The 16,664-nt window shown below is 37.7% G+C and overlaps 3 protein-coding genes across 4 annotated transcripts; 1 reads left to right on the forward strand and 2 right to left on the reverse strand.

Moving 5' to 3' along the window:
- The first annotated feature begins 188 nt into the window (after positions 1–188).
- LOC110884462 (pentatricopeptide repeat-containing protein At3g09060) lies at positions 189–5,545 on the forward strand. Of its 2 annotated transcripts, XR_004870307.1 has the most exons (3): positions 190–2,401; positions 4,377–4,495; positions 4,851–5,545. XR_004870307.1 is itself a non-coding variant. In XM_022132171.2 (2 exons), the coding sequence occupies exon 1, from the start codon at positions 298–300 to the stop codon at positions 2,398–2,400; it is 2,103 nt and encodes a 700-aa protein (XP_021987863.1). In that variant the 5' UTR covers positions 189–297; the 3' UTR covers position 2,401; positions 3,622–4,109. The 2 variants fall into 2 exon arrangements, 1 of the variants encoding a protein (XP_021987863.1); XM_022132171.2 differs by lacking the exons at positions 4,377–4,495; positions 4,851–5,545 and adding an exon at positions 3,622–4,109 and having other exon boundaries at positions 189–2,401.
- Positions 4,172–5,512, reverse strand: LOC110884463. The gene is made up of 2 exons (XM_022132173.2): positions 5,012–5,512; positions 4,172–4,756 (listed from the first exon to the last, which is right to left on the reverse strand). The coding sequence occupies exons 1-2, from the start codon at positions 5,504–5,506 to the stop codon at positions 4,307–4,309; spliced, it is 945 nt and encodes a 314-aa protein (XP_021987865.1). The 5' UTR covers positions 5,507–5,512; the 3' UTR covers positions 4,172–4,306.
- A 4,060-nt stretch (positions 5,546–9,605) lies between the features above and the next one.
- On the reverse strand, positions 9,606–11,840 carry LOC110884460 (protein OCTOPUS). Its single transcript, XM_022132168.2, has one exon. It carries the CDS (start codon positions 11,691–11,693, stop codon positions 9,738–9,740), a length of 1,956 nt encoding a protein of 651 aa, XP_021987860.1. The 5' UTR covers positions 11,694–11,840; the 3' UTR covers positions 9,606–9,737.
- Between the last annotated feature and the right edge of the window lie 4,824 nt (positions 11,841–16,664).

The following is a 16,664-nucleotide window of genomic DNA, read 5'->3' on the forward strand; positions in this document are numbered from 1 at the left end:
ATAGTCCCCCTATCCATTCAATCACCGCACACAAAATTGGGTCATTGGCAGTGCACCCGTGCGGGACTCCACTCCTCGAACCCGCTACCCGCACACAACCCGTGCACCCTTATAAGTGGAGTTTAAACTAAAAACAACATTGTATTTCACCTACACACATATTGCAAAACATTAATCTCTACAATTTGTATCCTAATAACAAAAAATCTATCAACACTCACCTCCTTTTGAACAAACAACAAACCCTAGTCTTTCAAACCACAAATACAATGACCATCACTTCATTCTCTCCCTCCAATGGCCGAATTAACCAAACCCCATCTCCCAAAACACCTACTCAAACTCCTCAAATCCGAAAAAGACCCACTTTCAGCTCTTTCCCTCTTCCACACCGCCCTCCGCAACCCTAGTTACACCCCCACCCCCGCCGTATTCCACCACATCCTCCACCGTATCTCCCAACACCCTAAACTCCTTCCCCAAATCCCCCAAATTTTACACTCAATCCACACCCACAAATGCATTTGTTCAGAAGATATCCCATTGATTGTCATCAAAGCATATGCAAACAATCACATGGTTGATCCTGCGTTGGATCTTTTTCAAAGAATGAGTGAAGTATTCGGGTGTGAACCCGGTGTAAGATCTTACAACACTCTGCTGAACGCATTGGCTGAATCTAATCAGTTTACTCGTGCTGATTTGTTCTTTAGGAGCTTTAGAAAGATGGGTGTGTTCCCCAATTTGGAAAGTTATAATATTGTGATCAAGATTTTGTGTAAGCGGAAGCGGTTTCGGAGAGCGAACGAGATGTTGAATTGGATGTTTGGGAAAAGGGTGTTTCCTGATGTAGTTAGTTATGGGACTTTGATTAGTGGGTTGGTGAAAAATGGTGAGATGAGTAGTGCAGTTAAGGTGTTTGATGAAATGCTTGAGAGAGGTGTGGTTCCAGATGTGATGTGTTATAATGTTTTGATTGATGGGTTTTTTAAGGAAGGTGATTTTGGTAAAGCTTGTGAGGTGTGGGAAAGGTTGGTGAAGTCAACCTTTGTGTATCCGGATGTTGGTACGTATAACGTTATGATTGCGGGTTTTTGTAAGTGTGGGAAGTATGAAGAAAGTTTGAAAATTTGGTACCGAATGAAGGAAAACGAACGCGAAATGGATTTGTTTACGTATAGCGTGGTTATTAATTTGTTTTGTGAGTCGGGTAATGTTGAAGGTGGTATTACAGTTTTTAGGGAAATGATTGCGAAAAAGGTGTCTCCCGATGTCGCAGTATACAATTCATTGCTTAATGGGTATTGTCGTGCTGGAATGATTAACGACTGCTTCGATTTGTGGGATTTGATGGAGAAGAACGATTGCAGGAACGTTGTTAGTTTCAACATTTTGATTAAAGGGTTATTTGATAATAGGAACGTTGATAAGGCGATTTCTTTGTGGCAGCAATTGCACGAAAACAAATCCTTTGTAAATTCGACTACTTACGGTATTTTGATTCACGGATTATGCCAAAACGGGTACGTAGATAAGGCCTTTTCTCTCCTCAAAGACGCAGAAGAAAAATGTAGCAATCTCGATGTTTATGCATTTTCCTCGATGATCAATGGATTTTGTAACGTTGGGCGGTTGAGCGATGCCGTTAGTATGCTAGATCACATGGTTAAGAACGGATATAATCCAAACACAAATGTCTGTAATACAATAATCAAAGGGTTAATTCAAGCTCGCAAAATTAACGATGCCGCCAACCTCTTGGATAAAATGGCGACAATGGGTTGTTCACCGACTATTGTTACTTACAATACCCTAATCAACGGGTTATGCAAATCACATAGATTCGATGAAGCTTATATTCTTGTTCGAGAAATGCTCGAAAAGGGATTAACGCCCGATACGATCACTAATAGCGTGTTAATGCGTGGTTTATGTCAAGACAAGAAGGTTGACATGGCTCTGAAATTGTGGGACCAGGTTGTCGATAACGGTTTTAAACATGATGTAATTATGTACAATATCGTTATTCACGGGCTTTGTTCGATAGGAAACGTTGAATATGCGTTGGAGTTGTATTTAAAGATGAGTGAAAATAAATGTTTGCCGAATCTTGTTACGCTCAACACGTTAATGGAGGGATTTTACAAAGTTAGAGATTGTCTAAATGCGTCAATGATTTGGGGTCGAATTTTGAAAAGTGGGTTTCGTCCTGATATTATTTCGTATAATATTGCTCTTAAAGGGTTATGTTGTTGCAAAAAGATACCAGAAGCTACTTATTATTTGAATGATGCGGTTGGTAAGGAGATTATACCAACTGCAGTTACTTGGAACATACTCGTGAGGGCGGTATTACATTCACGACCAATGATGCATAACGTTGATGTCAAATATGTTTAAAGTAAGTTTCTTTCTTGTGTCTGTTTCATTACCGCTGTTCGTAATAGTGAGCATAGCGCCCGCTATAGCGTTTAGCGTGGCGATGCGGCAATAGGTCGCAATCTGGTTTTGGCGCCTCCATAGCGTGATTATAGGTTTTTTTAATTGTTTTAATATACATAGTGATAAAATATACCTATAAAATAATGGGATTTTAGTTTTTTTTTTAATAAATGTACATATAAATACCAGCGTATTTTGATAAATTATACATATAAAATATTTCTAAAGTTTTCTTCTAGTGTATTGCTAAACATAAAATAGCGCCTGCGACTTCATCGCTATTGCTACGTAGCGTATAGGTAGCTTGTTGCTACTGTCCGCTATTTGCTATTAACAACTATGTTCATTACAGATTAAGCATTTAACTTATTTGTTGTTTATATACTGCAACATAGGGGTGTTCAGAATTCGATACGGATTCGAAAAATTTGAAATTCGACTGAATTCAATTCAATTATCGAGAATTCGAATTTGATTCAATTTGAATTTGAGTCCAGTAAATCGAATACGAATTTATAATTTTAAATTCGAATTCAAATTTTACTTGGTTTTTTAGTATATTAATATGTGAGTTAAATGTTTGGTTGGTCCCTGTGGTTTGCCATTTCTGCAGAGTTGGTCCCAACGCTTTAATAATTACAGAGTGGGTCCCAATGGTTGCAATTATTAAACTCGGTTAGTGATAAGGACCACTCGAGTTTAAAAATTGCAACCACTAGGACCAACTCTGTAATTATTAAAGCCTTGGGACCAACTCTGCAAAAATAGCAAACCATAGGGACCAACCAGGCATTCAACTCTTTATATATAATACACACATATAACTTTTATTTGGGCTATAGTATAAATTAATCTATCAATTTAATCTAAGTCCTAAAAGAGCCCATAACGAATTTACATATTTTAAATGAATTTGAATCAAATCGAATTTACCCGAATTCAATTTTTTAATCGAATCCGAATTGGCGTTTTAATTCGAATTGACCAGGCTTTAACCGAATTCAAGCAAAAAAAAGTTATTCAAAAAATTCGAGTAATTCGTTATTTGATTCGATGAACACCCCTACTGTGTGCAATATTTTGAAGCTATATATATACATACAAATTGTTGTAGGTTAGATTTGTTGTAGGAATGCATGATATCCTGATTTTGTATATTTGATCACTTTGCTTGAACAGGGGTTCCTTCAAGTACTGTTTTTCTTTTACAAGATATGCATTTGGGATACAATTTTTATTCGGTTTTATCGAGATTAAAAAGATTTTCTAAGTGAATTAAAAAACGGAATTAAGCATCGAGTTTATCAGGTTGTTGGTCAGAAAGATGCTGCCAATGATGTATACTGATGCGAAAGTGAAGTTGTATGATCTATACACCAAAGTAGCAAGTTCATACTTTGGGTTATCTCTCGTACCATACCCATTCTGTAGGTCAAAACATATTTGATATAGTTGACCCGATAGTATCTTTGAAACAATAGTCTTCTTTTTGTAATTAACCAACTTGTTCGGTTGTACGCGTTAACTTTTTGTGGACTTTCTACTCTTTTGACTAGTTTCTTTTTTAGTGAACCTTTTCATTTTATTTGTTTGAATTAAATATAACCTGACTCGACCCGTTCAAAGTTTATTCATTCCACGAAACCATGTTTTCTGTAACGTATTATATTAGCATCATTTTATTCAAGCGACATTTTTGGTGACTCTAAACATGTCATCAAAACGATAATGATGCAAAAGAAAGTAGCATGACATATCAGTCCAAAGCGCTAAAGATCATACTTTGGGTTATTCACCATGCGATATTTCATATATATAGTTTTATAGTTGTTGAAAAACATACAACTATAACTAAAAAATCACTTCACTCTTTCTTATCCTCACTTTTCTCAGTTTCTTTCCTTTGTGTTTCACCTAACACCTTCTGCTCGTAGGTCAATTGCGTAATCAAACCAACCAAAATCAAACCGAGAATCACACCTTTTCTCCAATCAAAAGACGGAGATATAACGGAGTCGATCAAAGAGATGCTAACCAGTCCGATCAATGCAAGGTAAATGTTTCTTCTAGTTGCTGTTCCTGCTGTTTGTTTGGTCAACTCTGTGACTTTTTCGGCTGCTGCTTTCGCTAGTGATTTGTCAATGGGCTTTGTTGGGCTCTGGCCCAAATTCTTGAAGAACAGGCCTTCGTTTATTTCATTCTCGAACCGAGTTTCGAACTCGTCTATTTTCCTTTGATTCTCTTCTATTTCTTGCTTGCTTGATTCTGCAGATTCTTCAAAGGCTTGCATTTGACTTTCTATGTTTCCCATTATCTGTGAATAATAATATATAATCATAAACCAGAAGTTTATGCCGCCCCAATTCAAAATTATGTATGTAAAATTTGCTCGGTTTTGTTTTGCACAGGGCCCATGGTGCATCGAGGTTCCCCGACAAATTTACTTATGAGCGGGTCGCAGAAACTTAAAAAGTTACACAAAAAGTACTTGGGTTGGGTGTAACACAACCCGAGCCAGCCCGTTATGTCTCAATACTATGAATTAAAGGGTGGTAGGATATTAACAAACCCGTGCACTGGCTTCTTCAAGTTCTTTGAGAGCGTTTTCGCCAACTTGGTCAAACTCTACATTGGCTTCTTCCGCAAACTTGGTCAAGTATTCGGATCGTTCATCTAAATAATCGGTGAGACGGACCTTTTGGGCTTGAAGCATTGCAATTTTTGCCAATATTTCTTGTCTTCTGGCATCACCTTCCGGGGATGATGGGGCATTTGTATCGGGATCTTTTGATTTGCAGATGAAGAACCTTTTTTGATAGTTGTTGATGGTGAGTAAATGAGTTTTGTGAAAGAATTCATGTTTTGTGGTGGTGAAAGTTGTTTGTATGGTTTGAAATGAAATCATGGTGATGCTCTGTTTCTGTTTGGTTAGGGTACAGAGGATGGTTTTTGAACCTCTTATCACTGGTGCATTATCTTGTTTTGCTGTCAAGTTATATTCCAGATGTTGTAGGCTTACTTTGTTGTACCTCATGGATTGGAAAGTGTAAGTTAGTTTGGACATGGTATTTGTTTATCTGGAAAAAGGACCTTTATCCTATTATTGATAGATATTTTGGTTCAGTGTGTGCTTAAATAGCCCAATAATTTGCATGGTTCGGCCCATTAAAGTGCTAAGAGAGATCCAAATTTCAAACCCTGAAACTGATAGAAGTTATATACTTGACGACATGGATATTATATTGAGTAAATTACAAAAATCGTCCTTTATGTTTACACTAAATTGCAAAGTGTGTCCTTTATCTTCAAAAAGTACAAAAAACGTACTCGATGTTTGCAAACCCCTACACATTATGTCCTTTATCCCTAACTTAGTTATTTTTCACTGTTAAGTGGGTGTGAAATGACTTAAATACCCTTAGTGTTAATAAATAATCAAAAAGTTAAAAAAATATAATTAATATTTAAAAATTCATATGGGACCCACCACCACCCCCACCATCTTCATCTTCCCCACCTCCTCCGTTCACCACCACTAGGGCTGTAAACGAACCGAATGTTCAGCGAACCGTTCATGAACCGTTCAGCGGGAAGTTCGTTTATGTTCGTTCGATCAGCTTAACGAACGAACAGGAACAAAAAATTTCGTTTGGTTAGCTTAGCGAACGAACACGAACATAGGTCTCGTTCGTTCGACTGCGTTCGTGAACGTTCGGTTACGTTCGTCCGTGTTCGTTTGATTATATTAAAAAAATACTAAATAATAAACCTTTTATCTGAACATATTGAAAACTTGAAACCCTATTGTTTTCTAAGTTAGTTAAAATTTGGACATGCTAAGACATTTTGGGGATAATTATGTATAACTTAGTTAAAATTGATTCATCGTTTGGTGGTGTGTTAGACTTCTTGTGTTTTGATTTATCATTTGATGGTTGTATTTAACTACTTACATCCAATGTTTAAGGATAACAATATTTTTATTTTTTTATTTTCAAGTTAAATGTTCGTTTGCGTTCTTTTTTATTTTGCTTGCGTTCGTTTTTGTTCGCTTGCGTCCGTTTATGTTCGCTTGCGTTCGTTTGTATTCGAGACCAGTGTTCACGAACTGTTCGTGAACAACTGAATTTCCTTAACGAACGAACATGAACATAAACTTATGTTCGGTATGCGTTCGTGAACAGTTCACGAACATGTTAATTTCCTTAACGAACGAACATGAACATGGCCTTGTTCGTGTTCGTTCGGTTCGTTTACAGCCCTAACCACCACCCCACCACCACCTCACCTCGCCGGAAAAACACCACTACCGCCACCTCCGCTCAATCCGCTTTCGCTGTAACATAATGAACCAATTATATAAATATCAACATCCATAAACAATAACAATAATGCTTATAATTTCTTCAACAAAACACAGATCTATTACCGCAAACATTCGGCCACAATCGTCTCCGCTTTCGAGTATACGTAATCTCAACATTCTCCCACACCCCTCTTCCTCACACACTCTCGCATCATCTCCGAATACAGCAAAACCTTCAAACCTCCACTCGAATTCACCAAAAACCGCTACAAATCTCTACAAACAGCAGAACTAACCGTAACAAATCCACCGGCATTCAACTCAAACGGCGAATTAGGCAACGACCACACAAATTCAACAAAGTCCGTAAACATTTCAACAGATCTACAACGAGAAGCGAGTTCGATTGGAGAAACTGGACGCCCAATCGATAATAAAACAGCGAATAAGCTCCATGATCTGGTGGATAACTCACAGTCTGCAATTTTGAAGGTTTTTTATTCCAATTTAGTTGCCTCTGTACATATTTCTTGATTTAGTTTAATTTCATTTGATTACGTGTTGTTTATGGTGATCAATCGAACTTAACTTGATTAAAAGACTGTTATTTATAAGCTGCTTGTTGGATTTCTGATTTAGATGTCTCGGTGGTGTGCATAATTCGGATAAGATCTGGGGGATTTATTTGATTTGTTAAGTGGGATTTAACTGAGGAACACTAGTGATTGAGGAAATTGTGTTTCATGATGATATTATAGATCTTGATTTGAGTTGTGTGAATTCTAAAGATGAGTGAGGTAGTGGCGTTTTTTTCCGACGGGCGAGGTGGGGGTGATGGTGGTGGTGAAAGGTGGAGGTGGTGAAGATGAAGATGAAGATGGTAGGGGTGGTGGTGGTGGTGGGTCTCATATGAATTTTTAAATATTAATTATATTTTTTAACTTTTTAATTATTTATTAACACTAAGGGTATTTAAGTCATTTCACACCCACTTAACAGTGAAAAATAACTAAGTTAGGGATAAAGGACATAATGTGTAGGGGTTTGCAAACATCGAGTACTTTTTTTGTACTTTTTGAAGATAAAGGACACACTTTGCAATTTAGTGTAAACATAAAGGACGATTTTTGTAATTTACTCTATTATATTTAGGTTCACTAAAGGGAGATATGCACTAATAATATTATAGCATCAACGGGACTGGTTCTTAAAAGCCCCGTGATACTGGCGTCTAGGGATGAGCAAATCCCGATCCCGATCCGGATCTCGAATTTCGTCAAAACTGGGTACCGATACCGAAATATGTCGGTACGGTATAGTATTGGTACGGTAGCGGTATTTGAAGGTAAAATTCGGTATTTTACCGATACCGTACCGAAAATGCCAAAAAGTGGATACCGTTTCTGGTACCGAAAAAATTCAGTACGGTATTTTCGGGATCAGGATCGTTACGGGACGGGATCGGTATTTGATACCAAAGACCCTACTGGCGTCATAGGTGGTGGATGCAGGTGGCGCTTGCTTATTTTAATCCGCAAGTTTTATAAAAGTGACTCAATTTGACTTATTGTATAATTTTAGTAAAACATAAATTGACCCAGGGGCGGACCTGTAGTGTAAACGGGCGTAGCCCGGGCTACGGCTCAAGTTTTTACCAGTAGTGTAAAAAAATCTTTTTTTTCCGATTTTTATACACAGTACACCCCTGAACAAGTACAAGGACACCCCTAAAAAATTTTGGGATACCCCTGAGTTGAAGGTCTAGTTCCGCCACTGAATTGACCATTTATATAAATTGAATTAACCTGGGTGACCCCTTATGTAATTATTTTTTTACAGGGATAAGACTTAATTTTTGAGGAATGGCAAAGATAAGAATTTGTATGTTTATATTCGTATCAGAATGTGCAACGTTGAAGATACTTAAACATCAGTATAACCAACTGTTTCACAGCTCCAAAATTACAGATAAAATTAGATGGTGATTCTTGTGGGATTTGATTTGATTAGGGGCTCTACTTTGCGGACTTATCAAGATAAAACTCTCACCATTAATCATCTATAAAGCTATGTGCTGTGGACTTGGTTAGGACCGCCAACCGCGCCACCTCGGCCGGGCGTGGGCGTGAACACCACCACAGAGGGGCGGTAGAGGGGGTGGGGATCAGGTGGGCTCGTGGGCATGGGGCCGCTGAGATGGTAAAGGTGAACATGGGGAAGCGTAAAAGGGGCGTTGGGGCGTGGAACCACAACAATGGCATGCTATTCGAAGAAGGTGAACGATGGTTATTTGTGTGGCGTCTATATGGCTCCACCTTTTTCCCCTTGGAGCCCTAATAGAACCCCCCACATCTCGCATAGTATAAATGTGACATAGTATTATTAAAAAGATATTATAAGAAGTAATAGAATAAGATTAAATACTATTAAAAAAATTGAATTATCTACTGAAAAGAAAAAAAAAACATTTTGTACGAACAATGGAGCTTGAATCATAAGACAAAAATGGAGCATGACAGTGACAAAGGCAAAGCTTAACAATTCATAGGGTTTTGTGCCTCTTTCTTTTCTTTCAACTTTACCTTTTTCTTTTTCTTTGTGTGTTTTCACTCTCACTTTTTGACTTTATTGTGATCAAGATCAATAGTGTTTTTTGATCATTGTGCTTTTACATCTCCAATTCATTTCAAAAAATCATTTTTTAATCATATCATCTAATATCTTACATTTAAAAATGTGTGACAATCATGTAATGTTTATAACCCTATAGATGAACAATTATTGTGCTTGATTCACTGCCATTTTATGAAATGCAACAAGCAATGTGACAATCATGATGATGAGAACAACAAAGTAATGACAATATGAACTATTGAACCTCACTCAATTAACCAACCAACCAACCAACCAATTTCAAGATAACATAAAACACAAAGCAAGAGTTTTTATTACACAATGAAATGCAAGAAAAGATCAACCTGTTTCGGTTTCAGTACAGCCCAAGCATGCTTCTCGCAATCGAATGGGTGTTACTCGTCGCTCTGTTTTTCCCCGTCGAAATCCCAATCCCCGATCTTCGACTACCACTCAATGGCCCTAAATAGAACCGTAAGAGCCCGTTATCAATATGGTTCGGCGAGTATCTAGCACTTCGGTTCCGTTCAAACACAAACTCATCTGCTGTTCTTCTACTCTTCCCATTCACAAACCCTTGTTCATTTCCAACCAATTTTCCATTCATGTTACTAGGGTTTGATCTCCTCAATGAAGAACTTCTCCAGCTTACACTACTATTGCTTCTAAACACTTTCCTGTTAACCCCATTATTCACCTCATTATTACAATCTTGCCACGATTCGGAATATGATCTTCCAACGCCACTTACAGTGCTGCACCGATCTTCATCGTCGTCTTTACTCCGACGATGAATGAACCCCCAAAGCTTCCAACGCCATTTTCGACTCTTCTTAACCTCTTTCTTCTCCCCACCAATTGGAATCATATTATCCCTATCCTTAAAACCTAATTCAAAAGTCTCCGAACTATCATCCCTTAACGACGAATTCGAATTCGAAACCCTAGGCGGATCAATCGGGACCCCATGACCATTGTAATCAATTGTAGCAGGTGAAACTTTGGTGTTTGAAACCACATTGTTCACCTTTGTTTCATCCAGTTCTGCAACAACAGAAGCAGCCATTCGTCTAATCGAATTCGACCTATCGAGGCTTTTCCGCCTCTTAGAGCTCGAATCCAGATAATACTCTCGGGTCTGAACCGTCCCACCCGGGATGTTCTCATCTAAAACTACCCCGTTTTCAACGGGAATCTGCGAATCACAACGAGGCACGTGTACAACCGGAGCATCCTCCACCATAGGAGGAAGCCGCGGAAACGTTCTACCAATCAAATACCCATCCCATGAAGCCCTAGGCTCATCAAACGAATACCTCGGGTCATCAAACGATACCCGACCCACGTCTAACGAAAACCTCGGGTCCGTATCACACGACCGTCTGCCGAACCCGTAATCGGCTATTTCGGACTGTGTTTCACGGTACTGACGTGAAATCGGCTTCTCCACCGGCAATGTTGACGATAAGATAACGCCGTTAGTTCCTGTTACTGTTACTCTCTCCTTCTGTTTTCTCCTCCATTTTTGCCACTTTTTGGTCAACACAGACGCCGCTGACCAGAAGTTTGACCGTGAAGGTTTCTTAGATTGTGAATCTAGATCTATGTGATCCTTCATTGCCATTGGCTTCAATTCGTCTGAAATTGAAATTGATTCTTCTTTTTGTTCAATTTTAACGGCTTCTTCAACAATATTGTGATCTAAATCGTTCACAGAAACCCTAATTTCTTCAGAAACCCTAATTTCTTCATCTACGTCGTCGTTTTTGTGAATTTGATCTTCTTCGTGGCCTTCCTCTTCTTCTTCTTCTTCTTCTTCTTCGTCTTCTCTATTCGGTTCTAAAACGACGCCGTTGCTACCTAGGGTTTGCTGTTGAGAATACGATAACCTCGGTCTGTTTTCGTCGTGAATTGAAAAAAGCGACGAGAGAGTGTTACGTGTTCTGACGTCACACGATTTCCGTTGCGGCTCGTAAACACCGGCGGAGAAACCTAAACCGTCGTTCTTCGCGGCGGAGAATGACTTACTCCGTCGCAGCTCTGGTAACAACGAGTTTCTCGTTCCGGCGGTTACCGACGGTTTGTTTTTGTTGAAAATTGCTTTAATTGCAGCAGCGGCGGTGGTAGAAGAAGAGGTGGAGTTACGGCGGGACGACGACGGAGCTGCGGCGGCGTTGGCGGATTGATCGAGAGTAGTGAGGCGTTCGCAGAGGCATGACGGACAGAATCCGGTGAAGTTTTCGTCGGGATGACGGTCGCAGCTGAAGGAGGAGCGTGGTGGCTGCAACGGCGGTTGTGGTGGTGGATTCATGACTGGTGGTGGTGTGGTGGTGTGACGGTGAACACAGGGCTCATGTTAGCAAAAACAGTGAAAGGTGAGTGTTTAATGTGAGCATGAAGAGGTTTACGTTATCGAGAGGGTCTTTTTTTCTTTTTATTTCAAACGGAATGTGATTGACTGAGACACACTTGAATTAAATGATATCTGTTTAATTCATTAATTGTTTATTTATTTGTTTATTAAATTGTTAAATAAATTAATAATATCTCACCAATACACGAGCTTTTTTTCCGTTGGATACTTTACTTCTTCACACCCATCTAATTAAGTACTTTTTATTTATTTATATTTAAAGAACATTTATATTTGCAACAACATTTTTCTGTATAAAATTAAATTTTATTATTTAAATGTCAATTAGACATATGGTCTCATTAAATTAGGTAATTAAGAACAAAATATAGCATTTTTCAAGTATCTAAGTTTCAATATACATATGTTAAAATGGTCTCTGAGTTTAAATCATTTTTGTCAATTCAGTCCAAAAATAAAACATTTTGTATCGGGGTACTTGAGGTTTCATTTTTAGTGTCATTTTCATCCACTGACAATCTGGGTTAGAATTTTCTATTAATTTATTTCATTTTTTTGTTGTTTTCCACATTTCATTAAAATACATTATGGCATAAAATGACGATTTTACCCTTCAGGGACCCAAATCTAAAAAGTTTTATTTTTGAACTAAAGTGATAAAAATGACTTAAATTTAGAGACTATTTGTCATTTTACTCTTCTACATTTTTTTTCTGTCCTGTATGAAACATATGATGACACTATAATTAGGTAACTAATTCAATAAAATAAAGTACTTGTTTTTTAAAATGTATACGTACTTTTTAAATGCATGTAACATGTATGATGATTCTACATTATTTTGTATATTTAAATGAAATTCATTTAACACATTTGTATCCTGTAAATTAGCAAGTTTGTATATGGGTGTACGTATTGGCACACCCATTTGCCTATCTACACATCTTAAAAGATGTTTTTTTATCCTTATATGCACACCCTGCAGTGTCGAACTATGGTCAAAACGTGGCGTTTTAGTCCGGTTAACCTAACAAAGACTGACGGGTTTCTAACGGGTCTGTTGACCGGACCAAAACGCCAAGCTTTGGCCGCGTTTTGATTCTGTCAACCAGACAAAAGACTGACACGTGGTCTGGTTGACAGGACCAAAACGCGGCCAAAGCTCGGCGTTTTGGTCCGGTCAACAGACCCGTCAGCCTTTGTCTAGTTAACCGGACCAAAACGCCACGTTTTGGCCACAGTTCGACACTGCAGGGTGTGCACATAAGGGCAAAAAACACCTTTTTGGGGTGACTATCTACACACCAAGTGTGTAGATAGTTTGGGCCTTGTATATATAAAGTGTTGTACCTTATGTTTAGGGTGGTTTTTTTTTTTAAAAAAAAAGTTCAAATTTTACTTTTAACCCAAATCTTTGATTTTTTTTGCAATTTTAACTTCATAAAATTGATTCTTTTACTTGAAAGCCAAAACATTTCTTCTTTTATAATTTAACCTCAACTTTTTATATTTAACTTTAATCTCATAAACTTTTCATCTTTCGCAGATTTTCGTTTTATGTTTCGTACTAAATTTTGTGAGTTACCACGAATCAATGTGTGTATGTGGTTCAACGTTTTTACGTTTCGTTCATAATTTTGCGAGGTAGTACGGGCAACGTCCATGTGTAGTTCAAGATTTTACATCTATTGTTTTAATTTCATAGGTTCGTCGTAACGCATGAGTCCTAAATCGACTTAGTTATTTTTTTAAATGTTCTACGTTTCGGTCTATTTCTTCGCTTTAACACGCCACAACTTCAGGGTTGGTGGTCGCTGACGGTTGTGTGAGATTGGTATTATTTGACATGCTTATACGCCCTCGCCGCAACACGGGATGCTTAATTATAGTTATGAATAAATAGTATAAATATGAAACATGTTACTCATGGGTTTGTACCAAAAAGAATAATTAGAACAAGGTACTATTTATGTATAATTTTAATAAATTATAATAAGTATAATAATTCAGCTATAATTTCCACCGTTCTAAAAAGGGATTTTCAAAGATTCGTTTGAAAGGGAAAAGTAAATTACAATCACGCCAATCCACTTTTCTCTCTCTTTAGTTTTTGTCTTTCTTTTGCTCCTCTCCCTTTCTTCCTGCATATTTTTACACTTATCATGAAAAAACAAATGATTAGGACATATGTAATGGGGCGCGAGGAGATGGCATAGCGCCGAGACGGCGCCCACAACACCGCCCCCTGGGGCGCTATGAGAAAAAAAAAAAGAATGGGCGTGTTGTTTTTCGCGGCGCGAGGAGATGATATTTTATGATTTTGACCGTTTGATAACGGTCATATATTTAAAAAAAAAAAAAATTCAATTTTTTTTATTTTTCACACTATAAAACCTCATATTCTTCCACTTTTTTTACAACTCAAACCTCATACTCATTTTCCATACTCATTCTCCATATATTTTTAAAAAAGCTAGTCTCACTTTATAAAAAATGGGTTCCCCGTCGGAAGAGTCTTTCACCGAAATTTACCGAAGATATTTTTCGCCCGACGAAGACGCGGCCGAGGAAGAAGCGGTTACGAGTGCATGTACTTTTGTGCTACAAACATTTGAGCACATTCGGCCACCACCCCCTCCACGACCCATCTTGCGACGCACCTATATCTTGCGAGATCGTGAAGCCGCGAACGAGCGTTTGATGAAAGACTATTTTGACGCGGCACCGGTTCACGGACCGAATGTTTTTAGACGACGTTTTCGGATGAGCCAAAGGTTATTTTTGCGCATTAACAATGACTTGGAAAATACGTACGATTTCTTTAAGCAAAGAATGGACGCACGAGGATATCTAGGCTTCACCTCAATTCAAAAGGTCACATCCGCCTTACGCGTATTAGCATACGGAAACACGTACGACATCAACGACGAGTATTTGAAGATGGCGGAGAAAACAACCCGAGATACCTTGGAACATTTTTGCTATGGTAATTTTTTAATTGTCTTTTATTTATTTACTTTTATACATTTATTTTTTCGTAACTTTTAAATTATATTTTAGGAATATGCCAGTTATATGGAAAACGTTATTTGAGAAACCCCACTTGGAACGACCTTCAAAAAATATATGAGGTGCATCTAGAAAAGCATGGAATACCCGGCATGATTGGTAGCTTGGATTGTCGTCAATGGCGTTGGTATAATTGTCCAACCGCATGGCGAGGTCAACATACGCGGGGTGATCAAAAAGGGCCAACTTTGGTATTACAAGGTGTTGCGTCATACGACCTTTGGGTTTGGTCGGCCTTCTTTGGTGTAGCCGGGTGTTTTAACGATATTAATACGTTAGAGGCTTCACCATTAATCGAGGGCTACATTTCTGGAACTATACCAAAGGCCGGTTTCCATGCAAACGGGAACGATTACGAGCATGGCTACTACTTGGGCGATGGTATCTACCCCGAGTATTCGATTATTGTTAAAACGTTTTCTGAAACTTTCGATGAAAAAAGAAAGTATTTTAAAAAATTACAAGAGTCTTCGAGAAAGGACATCGAGAGGTGTTTTGGGGTTCTACAGCAACGATGGCATTTTATCAGGAATCCTTGTCGCATGTGGCATAAGGATAAAATACGAATGGCCATGTATGCTTGCATCATTTTGCATAATATGATCATTGAGGATGATGGAAAAGCGATATGCCAAAACTATATTCCCGAAGATTTGGTCGAACTACCCCAAGCGACAACGGAAGAGAGACTCGCAAATGCTCAACTACTGCGATCTAGAGAAATACATAACACGTTGAAGGCGGATTTGGTTGAGCATGCTTGGGCGATTCGCCCAATTCGATCAAACAATGATCACGACGAAGATTCCGAGGAAGAAGTGGGGGAGGAATTCGAAGACGGGAACTTTGAAGACGTAGGTTTAGATGCTGGAGAAAACGAAGAGGAAGAAGGAGAGAACGAAGATGACACCGAAGAATAAATTTATTTTTTAGGTGTAATTTTTTTTTTTAGTGTAACTTTTTTTTTTTTTAATGTAGTGTTTTTTATTTAATGAAATGTTTTTTTATTTTATAAAACTTATAAATTATTTAAAAAATAGAAAATTAAATTAATTGAGTAATGATTACACAGGGGCTTTATGACTACGGCCCCAAATTGCATAAAGCCCCATAAAGCCCCTTTGCTGACGTGGCATGCCACATGGCGCATAACGCCCCTTTGAGGGCTTTATGACTACACATGCCCTTAAAGAACAACAATCTACCATTTATATTTTATATAAGCTTTAATGTCTTTTTCAAAATATATGAAAAAACACATCAAATACATTTAGTTTTTAGAGAAACTTAACACGATTATTTTGTGATAAAAGTTATGAAATATATTTGATGCATAACGAAAGCACAAAGCACATGCACATTGAAATAATTTAAGATTCACATCATAACTTTTTTTAACCGAGATAACATGTGTTGATGATTTTAGTATCCTTATAATCATTTGATCATTTTAGTATAATAAGATTTACATAAATTTAAAAAGGAAATACTGTTATATGGTTAGGTTATCTATAAACAACCCTCTTAATAGTGAACACTAGTGAAGTAATCCTACCCTTTGATTATCAATACATAAGTGTATACATAAGTGTAAATCAATGGCTAAGATTTGATGATGAAAATACACTAGTGTATTTAACGATTTGATGATGTAAATCAATGGTCAAAATTTGTTCAATCCATATCTTATGATCTTAAACTTAGAATGCCTAAAGAATGATATCCGTTTAAAGCGAACTTATTTCCTAATCATATATTCATTTTTCAATTAGTACATTAACAGTTGATTAATATGTATTTCGTCATTAACTAATGTCATAAATATTATAGGTGATTGGT

This window comes from Helianthus annuus, chromosome 10 (genome assembly GCF_002127325.2).
Source record: "Helianthus annuus cultivar XRQ/B chromosome 10, HanXRQr2.0-SUNRISE, whole genome shotgun sequence".
Classification (NCBI taxonomy): domain Eukaryota; kingdom Viridiplantae; phylum Streptophyta; class Magnoliopsida; order Asterales; family Asteraceae; genus Helianthus; species Helianthus annuus.